Source organism: Terrapene carolina, unplaced genomic scaffold, assembly GCF_002925995.2.
Source record: "Terrapene carolina triunguis isolate 2854851 unplaced genomic scaffold, T_m_triunguis-2.0 Scaffold132, whole genome shotgun sequence".
Classification (NCBI taxonomy): domain Eukaryota; kingdom Metazoa; phylum Chordata; order Testudines; family Emydidae; genus Terrapene; species Terrapene triunguis.
Window position 1 is genome coordinate 9,061,293 of NW_020664483.1, and position 10,120 is coordinate 9,071,412.

General features: G+C 37.2%; 1 protein-coding gene across 1 annotated transcript; it reads right to left on the reverse strand.

The window, feature by feature from the left end:
* Positions 1-3,565: 3,565 nt before the first annotated feature.
* Positions 3,566-9,866, reverse strand: MKKS (McKusick-Kaufman syndrome). The gene is made up of 4 exons (XM_024211456.3): positions 8,817-9,866; positions 5,949-6,124; positions 5,162-5,272; positions 3,566-4,260 (listed from the first exon to the last, which is right to left on the reverse strand). Exons 1-4 carry the CDS (start codon positions 9,805-9,807, stop codon positions 3,820-3,822), a joined length of 1,719 nt encoding a protein of 572 aa, XP_024067224.1. The 5' UTR covers positions 9,808-9,866; the 3' UTR covers positions 3,566-3,819.
* Between the last annotated feature and the right edge of the window lie 254 nt (positions 9,867-10,120).

Sequence of the window (10,120 nt, forward strand, 5' to 3'; positions counted from 1 at the left end):
TCATATCATAATATCACTGTGTAGAATATGGGGTACAGTGTCACACTGGGGATTTACATTTTTTAGAGTGTTTAGCAGGATTGTTTGGCTCCATGCTGCTTCCAGAGGGAATCTCTTTTGCAAGGGACAGGTAAATTTTATTTAGATATTTCAGAATTCCTTAAACAGAAAAAGGCCAATTTCTCCACATGAATAAAGCAAAGTTATTTTATGGTACTATATTCATTTCTTGTACAGATCTCCTCCTCCCTAACAAAGGGTACCCTTCACAGAAATAGCTGCAGAAGGGGGAGGAATTAAAAAATTAAAAACCACACAGGATTATGTTTGTTTCTCTAGTTCAGCCATCCTGGGTGAGAGAGGGTTTGTGATGCTGCAGAGGTGGAAGCAGTGGCCTGTAGAGATCAGTGAGAATCACTCCCTAGTCTTGTAGATCTCCAAACACAACTACTGTGCTCTGCTAGTATTTCCCTCCCCATTGGCTGACCAGCTTCTGAACCATGCTCCTGTTGCCTCTTCACTGTAGCTGCATATTCTGACATCTCCCGGGAAGTAGCATTACCATGAAGTTGGGGTTTAATCTCAGAGTGAAGGATTAAAAGAAACTCTGGGGGGAAGGGCGGGGGGAGATCTTTAGGTACTGCAAACTGTCATAGCTTTCTGGAGTTCTGATTGTTTTATACAAGCTGAGGATCTGCCCCATGATGTGGAACTGCTACTCCCCATTTCCATGTGTATCGCTAATTTCTATGCACCTTTTTACCTTCCATCCATATAAACAGAGATAAATATGTACCTCAGTCTTTAAATTAGTTCAATGCACAAATAAACTGGAATTCGCTGGTCCAGGATCACCATGTTCCCAGATTATACTAGGATGCTACTTTAACCAACAAAGCTTTTCCTAGAAAGTATTGAATGGACAAGATTTCTCATCTAAAACTCCAGAATAGTCTTCTGTTTTTGCAGATAATAAAACTACAACAAAAGTCCTGAAAACAAGTCATGGTGAAAGTCAGAAACTTCAAAAACATGTTTATGATGACAAAAGAAATATTTATGAAAATAAATGAGAAGATGGCATATAATTGAAGAACATATTGAAAGAGCTGCACTAAATCCTAACTATGTGAATCCCATTATTATTAAGAGCTGCACAGCTAAAACCCGCAACAACTTTGAAAGTTTACTGATGGGTTAGAACAAATAAATACACTAATCAGGGTTCCAAGTATTAAGTTTTATATAGGAAATCAAAATGATACAATGGATTGTTAAATTGGTGACCTGCCTGTCTCTATATCGTATATAGCACACTTAATAAACAGAAGCAAAGTATTGTTTAGTCCATATTTCATATTCATAACATTTTTCTATAATAGATATGCCTCACTGTACCAAACCAATTGCACAACATAGGTGTAATAGAGTTTTTCACTGGATTGTAATAATGACTCTGCTAAGTAACAAGTACAAAGGCAAACTTCTGTTCATTATCTAACTGAAATAAAATAATAGACACTGACTATCATAGAACAATCAAACTTTGTGCCACTAATTGTGCTTGAAAATATCTGGCATCTATGCAATCCCAGCACACATGCCTAAAAGTAGCAACTCCTGAGTTAGTCAGCTGTGATGTTTTCATATTTGCTTTTTTGTATAATCTTTTATGTATTATATAACACCTACTGGTGTTTTTATGCAGGGGGCAAACTATGAGTAGGGTGGTCAAACAGGTGGAGGCAGAGTAAGGAGGTGGCAGATAGGCAAAATCAGGGACAGAGGATAGGAGCTGGGGTTAAAAACGGGATAGAGGCACTGCTAGAGAATGATGGAGGGGGACAACTGCAGATTATATAGAGGTAGAGAATATAAAATGGAGTGAGCAATTTGCAGTGTTTGCAGAAATAGGATGTAGGTGGCAGAAGGGCTCCTCCCCCTCTCCCCACAAGCCGAACAGCACATCTCAGCACCCACTTCTCAGGGCCAGCAGGGAGAGTAAGGAGTGGGGTGGGGAGACATGGGGTAGTAAGGGCTATAAACTCCACTGAGAACTATATTTTTGTTAGTTCTCAGTAGAGTGTGTAGCCTGTTCAGTACAAAGAAAATGCAGCAGGGGTCCCATACAATATTCCCTCTACATTTGTTACAGAAATTGAAATGTATGAAGTGAATGAGGTGGGACGAAAAGGGGTAGCCTCATGATCAAGGCAGTTGAAAGTTGCCCTTGTGCACTGGATTCTATCCCTGCCTCAGTCACAAGAGTTTCTATATGATGTTGGGCAAATCACTTAAACCAAGCTTTTCAAATTAAATTAAATTAAATTAAATTAAATTAATGGAGATATCCTATTTCCTAGAACTGGAAGGGACCTTGAAAGGTCATCAAGTCCAGCCCCCCGCCTTCACTAGCAGGACCAAGTACTAATTTTGCCCCAGATCCCTAAGTGGCCCCCTCAAAGATTGAACTCACAACCCTGGGTTTAGCAGGCCAATGCTCAAACCACTGAGCTATCCCTCCCCCCCATAAAGATGGTCATAAATTGTGTATTTTCTTGGTGCCTGATTTGAGACCCTGTAGTCTGATTTGCAGAAGTGCTGAGCACTTTTCAGCTGCAAGTGAAGTTAATGGAAGCTGTGGTTTTAATATATGAAGTGCTAAAACATTCTAAATATTTTGAAAAATCAGGTCTTAAGCATCTCAAATTGGACACCCAAAATTATTGGAAACCTTTTACCTTAATCTTCCTGTGTCTCTGTTCCCTCTCTATAAAATGGGGATACCAGCTCCTCATCTCACAGGAGTATTACGAGAATAAATTAATGTTTATGAAGCACTCAGATACTACAGAGAAGAGAGCCATACAAAAGCTCATGAAGAAATTAATAATTCTGTCTTCAGAGCATGGTTTGAATAGTACGAAGTAAATAAAATATGGGGTCACATGAGAATATAATAAAATATTGAATAGCTGCTCACTCAGTCAGCACTGGCCATTCTGTGGACTGAATGAGTCAGGGGTCTTGTGGAAAAAGTACAATGTGATTAGATAATTAAAGACTGAATCATACTGCATACACACAAGGAGGCTGTATTAAGGTTGCACAGGCAACCTTAATTCTGGCACTTCCTAACTTTTGAGTGCTTTATTTTGCAACCTTCCTCTTCCTTTAATGTAGTTTTGTGTGTGTGTGTGTAGTAACACATATTTGCATATATTGTTTGAATGGATAGAATACATTATAGTCTGAATTCTCAATCATGTGTTACTAAGATTTGGTTATGTCTGAGGGCTGGTCTACACTGGGGGGGGGGGGAAGGGGGGATCGATCCAAGATATGCAACTTCAGCTACGCGAATAGCGTAGCTGAAGTCGAAGTATCTTGGATCGAATTACCTGGGGTCCACACGGCGCGGGATCGACGGCCGCGGCTTCCCCGTCGACTGCGCTACCGCCGCTCGCTCTGGTGGAGTTCCGGAGTCAACGGTGAGCGCGTTCGGGGATCGATATACCGCGTCTTAACGAGACGCGATATATTGATCCCGGATAAATCGATTGAAGACGTACCCTGAGTGCACACTAGACTATTAATGTTTAGTTTTTCTAACAAAATGTTAAATATAATTGCAAATGTCTATAACAACTGAAGTGGAGTAGGAATCAGACAAGTAGCTTAATGAGCAACTATGCTTGACATTAAAATTCTGTTTATAGACTCTGTTCCTGCATAGTAGCCTCTTAGTATATTATTTATGCTGCTTTGGAACTTTTTCAAATAAATATGAAGTTCAAAATAATGGAGATGAAAACTAAACTAATTTTGATCTTCAACTATATATGACAAATCCAAAATCAGATTGGCTGTCTCCACTGCCACTTGCAGACCACTATATTTTGCAGTAAAACAGTCCAGTATAAGATGGTCAGTGGAGTTTATAGAAGGCTCATTAGAGCAGCTTTGTGGAGCAAAAGGGATACATTGGCTTCGTAAAACTGTCCAATTGAGATTCTGCTGGTTATTGTAAATCCCACAACCACACTTCAAAACTAAATCTGACCAGTTACAATCACAGGGAAAACCTGATTGAATAGACCAAGAATGTCCATAAACCATATCAGTAAGAATTTCACCATCATCGTGCTCCAGGCAGCAAGCTACACACTCCAGCGAGCGGCAAAAGGCATCAGCAACCAACTGGTATTGTGTCCGAGAACAATCTATAGCTTTCAAAACATTAGTAGGAAGGGTAAAACTCTAAAAAGATAAAATAATAAAAATCATTAGACAACTGTAAATATGTGTACTTTGCACAAACTGGAAAACAAACTAGTAAACATCTTATTTATTATTGAGCACACGCAAAATAGTCTCCTACCAAACTATTGGATAACAGCTTTACTGTTTTTAATAAAAGCAATTTCCCCTCTCTTGGTATTAACACCTCCTCATCAATTATTGGGAGTGGACTACATCCACCCTGACTAAATTGGTCTTCAACATTGGTTCTCCACTTGTAAGGTAACTCCCTTCTCTTCATGTGCCAATATATATTTATGCCTGTATTTGTAATTGTCACTCCACACATCTGAAGAAGCGGGTTTTTTACCCATGAAACCTTATGCCCAAATAAATCTGTTAGTCTTTAAGGCGCCACCGGACTCCTTGTTGTTTTTGTTTTTAACAAGTAGTCCAAGTTAACATTTTTAACTGAGGAAAAATTATTAATGTGATGGCACAATTCAAATATCAAAGGTTTCCCACAAGTAAAATCAAAGCCAAAAAAGTCTTATCCTTATTAGCATTCAAGACAAAATAATTCTATACACTTCTTGTTTTCAATTAAATATTCTAGGAATAAAATGAATGAACTTTTGCTATGGTAAATGGAAATCCGAAGAGCTGTTAAAGAATATAAATGCAGTATTTCTTATGCAATAAGTCCTGAGGCAGATATTTATCAGCACATTAAAATCTCATACAGTTTCATTTTATATTAGTCATTCTTTGGAGAATAAAATGCAACACTTAATGTCAACTGAATCTGCTAAGGACAAGTGAGATGTTTCAACTCTGTTCGTAATCCCATATAAACTAAATTCCTTGTCATCTTAAGTGAATTAAGCAGCTTTAAATATCCTCTCAAGGCCTTACATACCTTGTGTCTTATGTATGAGGCCAAATGAGTTTCTGTACAGCCACCTCCTAACAGTGCCAATGGTTGCTTGATTGTTAGTTGTAAGACATGTTCTGCAGTCTGACACGCAAGCTGAAGAGCAAGAAAAATTTGTTATTGCATATATCACTAAAGCAGAAAAAAATCTTGTTTTAAAAAGGTTTAAAAATTTTACTTTTTAGGATATACTTTTAAAGTGCAGTTCTTCTCTAAGAAGTGTAAATGTACAGATGGCACATGCTTACTCACAGATCTGCTCTGGGTGATTTCAGTATCATAGCTGCTTAGAGCGAACAAACAAGCTTTTGGTATTCACGCTCTTAACATTACAGATCACAGCCAAGAGCGCTGGGTTCTGTTCCTCATTTTGCATAATCAAAATTATTTACTAAGTTTCAATCAGTTACAAACATGGAGCCCCATGTCAGCATAGAACCACACTTTAACTATCTAAATTACTCAAGTGTGAGTGTTGCCAAGTGAAGGGTCAGCAGTGACCCTGAAACTTTTCTCACACAACTGAGAAAAAGTGAAATAACATCCTCCATTTCTTTCCACAGGGGTGGCCTCTAAAAAGGGGGAGAAATAACTGTGCAAAATGGTGTGGAAAAAATTCTTTGTTTCTGAGATGGGCTGGTGATCAAGGAAAAGTCTTCTGGTTATAGTGACTGAAACGGTTAATAAACCTTTCCTCACACAATCCTCTCCCAACCTTCTCCCTCCAGAAGAGTATGCATTTTTATTAGATATTTTGAAAAACTTTGCCTACCTTCAGCTCATCCCATGCCATTTCACTTCTGTTACAGAGTATCAAGCTGCAGACAAGTGTGTCATTAGGAATTAGATGCAAGAAATGTTTTGAAACAAAACTCTCAGTGCGCAAGTCCTTCAGACTGCCATAACAAGTAGGAGATACAGAATGTAGGGCAGCAATGGGCTGTGAACCTGTACAATTAAGAAAAAGCAAAGAACAGCATCTATTATCTTATCAGAATAGCTGTCTACTGTGTTTTGTAGAACATGGACTGAAAGGTTGTTTTGTTTATATTTTAAAGTTACAAATGCTTTTCAAGACATATACATGTAAATTTTCAAACTATGATGGAAGTCAGGCAGACACAAACCAGTACAGTGCTTTGAAAATATAGCTTCTGGTACTAGTTCATTGTAAAAGTAGGAATTTTATTATTTAGATTAGGCAATTTAAAATGTTTGCATCGGTAAGCAATGTTTACCATGGGACTCTAGCCCTGAGTGCTGTAAGCAGCATCCATGTGTCAGCTGTAGAGCTGGCCAGAAAAGGTTTCCATTGATGTTTGAAAAATCTGGTTTCCATTCAGCTGTGGCCATGCGCTGCTAGTTTCACTGGTGACATGTCTTGCTCAGATTGGAAAGGTAGATTGAAAAGACTGGAGAAAAAGAATTTCTGCTGCACAGAATGGCAAGCAAAGAGATTTAAAATTATAACACAACTTCTTAGTTTTCAAACTTTTAATTAAAACTTTATAAATATTGTATTTAAGGAGAAAAAATGATTACCTTTAACTTGACTTTACCAAAGTTGTCTGGGAATATAATTTTTTCTGAATCTTTACCCCCCCCCCTTTTTTTTTGGCCAAATAGAAATAATTTTAAATCTGTTTCCTCATTAAAGGTTTCATCTTTATGATAGTCATATATTTCATTCTCTTAAAAGATCCAATGACTTGCCCGCTTGAGGGTTTTGTATGTTGGAAAGTTATAGCAAAATAGCTGAACCAACTTCAATGAAAAACTCAAGAACTGCCAAGAACTGGCTGCAGCAGAGATTAAAAGAAAACAGGAACTCAAGTTACAACATATGCACATGAACTAAGACTTCAACTGGGATAGTAGTTTAAAATGAGTTGGACCTATTAAATAGGTATAAACTTTTTTGTAAAACAAATGACATTTGACTTAAAATAATGAAAGCATTACTTTAGACATTTTCCCATTGTAACTTTGTGCCTTCTGCCTTACCATTACCAGATTATGGCTCTTCATAACAGAATCCCTATTTAATTCTTTATGAATAGTGGCACACAAATATTGGGCCCAAATCTGACCTAGCCTAAAGTTGTTATAACTTAGTGAAGGAAGCTTCTAGACTTATGCTGATACTAGAGATGAGTGTATTAAAGTACCTAGATGTTTAAACTGATGAGGAAAGCCACCATTTTGTAGAACATCAAAAACATCTGCTCAGTAGCACCAGATAACCACTATGCTTGGTATGCAAACTTTTGGCATTTGATTAACTAAAAACAGAGGGGGAGATATTTGATGGTTACAAAAAACGTGAAGATATTATTTTCAATCTTGACTGTAGTAATGGAGTGTATTTGGCGATGCCATTTTTATATTAATTAAAGTCTTATTTCCTGAGACTGTCCTATTTTTAGCCAGGAAAACAGCTACTGGTTCATAAAAGCAAAGGAACACGAGAAATCTTAAAAGTTAATGAGTACTAAGAGCACAGCTCTTACTGTATCTAGCAAAACAGAAAGAATTTGGGTTCTGTCTGTAACTTTTTCCAATCACTGGTTCAGGATTAAAGTACTTTGAAAGTTAACTAATCCTGAAAAAGTCTGCATTATTTCAAAGCTTTTCTAAGGATGGCAAGTCCTGACATATTAGACTCTAATCATATAATTCTTACGTTCCTTCTTCCCCGTCCTTGAACACACACAGACACACTTCAATTCTACTCACAACTCTGACATTATAGCAGCTGAATTTAAGGTTTTACCATCTGAAGCTAGGTCCTACATTTTCAAATAGTACTGTATAAATGTACAGCAGTGTTTTCTACCTATAACTGTTGTCACAGGTATCATGACACTAAAATTTTTGAACCTGAAGTGGAGAGGAAAGGAAAATAGTAATTGGAATGTCATTCTGTGATCTGAAATCAACACCACAAATGACTAGGAGCAATTTCTATACATATATTTAGAAAGATGAGATTCTTCTCACTTTTCACTAGCAAACCTCACCATTTCTAGTCTCGGTATTTCACAAAACATACTTAACTATTGTAACCATCTAGCCATGCTTTTCAGGAATGATTAGCGCATCTTGGATCATGAGCCGTACGACTTTTATTTCCTTGATAAAGAATTACTTGCCAGTGGAATTTTTTTTAAGTGGTTTCTATTTTACAGTATATTATGAGCTATACATAGAGTTTTTATACCAAATAATTAAATTCTCCATTATCATTTAATGTTATATAAACACAGGGTTTAGAGCTTGATTCTATCTGCTCTAGGTAACAGAGTGGGTAATTGTCTTGTAAATATCAGTTATTGTGCTTGTGTAGACACATGCAGTAATGACTTTTATGAAAACTTATAGGATATGGCCACATGTGTAAAGGCAGGATCGAGCTCTCTTTACCAAAGAGTTTTAAATAAAGATGTATATCATGAGATTCTAGTTTGTTGGATTTCAAACAGTACACTATTCAATCTTAGCAAATTTATGATACATAAGATACAACAATGGCTACATCCATCTCAGATACAGGAAAGATGGATTACAATCTTACTTTGTGACATTTCTGTTTCCTTTGAGACTAATGTTATGGGTGCCATGTACAAAGTTCATTTATTACCTGTCATTTTACTCAGGGGCTCCATCATAGATACTCCAACTCTGTCTATAGTGATGACATGGTGCTCTTTCAGGTATTGTTTCAAAGATGGGTGGATAACTTTCTGGCACACTACAAGGCCTACTTGGTCATTAACCAACTGCTTTCCTAAATTAAGCAACTGATCCAATACTGCTACTTCTAGAGAAATTCCATGATGGACAATTACAGTTCCTTCTCCAGTATTGGAAAGGTCTCCTGACATAGAGATACAGAAGAGTGCCATCTTGATAGTGCTTGAAGAAACTCTTTTGACAGGAAACGTTCGTGCCAATTGAAATTCTGGTATTTCTATTAGTAGTCCAGGAAATACAGTAGAATCCATAACTCTTTTATCTTTCACAGGAACAATTACACACGTTCCTAAAACAACATTAGTTTCAATGGTATGCGGAATTGTAAGCAAAAAAGCCCTTAAAACCAATGTGCTGAGGTGATTGGCTTCTGTTTTGTTAAGCATGCAGGCAGGTTTGCTTGCTAATATGCTATGTACCAAAGAAAGAAGAGTCTTAATATTGTCAAAATCCACCGATATTCGGCAACCACAGGCCTCAGACTTGAGATAGTCAGTACATAAGCTCAAAAGATGTCTACTTATTTTAGTGACAGTACAGGCCGCAAAGTTTATTCTTTGAAAATTTTCAACCAAGCTGCAGCAAAGAATGGCTGTAAATAAGCCACAGTCGCTGAAGCGTGATATATGATTCTGTACAGAGGCTGTCAGAACCTTTAATACTGGATGGGTGATAGAAAGGCCACCAAGCAAGGCAGAAGATTGTGAAGTTGTGCGAACATAGCCTCCCATACCATTGTGGAGCTGTTTGAGTCTACCAGTAGGGCCATAGCAAGACTTTACTATTCCACTTAACACAGACAGAGAGAAACTAACTCTCTCTTTAGTTAGAGGGTCATTAGTACACAATGAAGGCTTTTTAGCTTCAGTGCGAGACATCTTCAAGACAAGATTTTCATTCTGACCAACAAAATTTCAAGTTTATTCCATTTTCCTTGAATCCACAGACGTATTTTTTTTACCCTTTGTATCCAAGCACATTATAAAAGAGAAACCTTGCATACAGAATGACAATTATGTTCATGTAGCTGTTCATAGTTTAATATTTAACAAATTATACAACTATATGTGATAAATTAATATGTGATGATTGCAGAAAATTACTTCATTCTCCAAGATCTTTTTGCTTAATTTCCAAGGCTGATTTAGCAGAGTTCTTTGCAGCTCTTTGTATAAAATATGTACCAAGATG

Coding starts and splice junctions, on each gene's coding strand:
- MKKS (XM_024211456.3), bottom strand. CDS start 9,807: ATGTCTCGCACTGAAGCTAAAAAGCCTTCATTGTGTACTAATGACCCT. Junction 6,125..8,816: donor GCCCCTGAGTAAAATGACAG/GTAATAAATGAA, acceptor TTAATTGTACAG/GTTCACAGCCCATTGCTGCC. Junction 4,261..5,161: donor CCTCATACATAAGACACAAG/GTATGTAAGGCC, acceptor TTATCTTTTTAG/AGTTTTACCCTTCCTACTAA.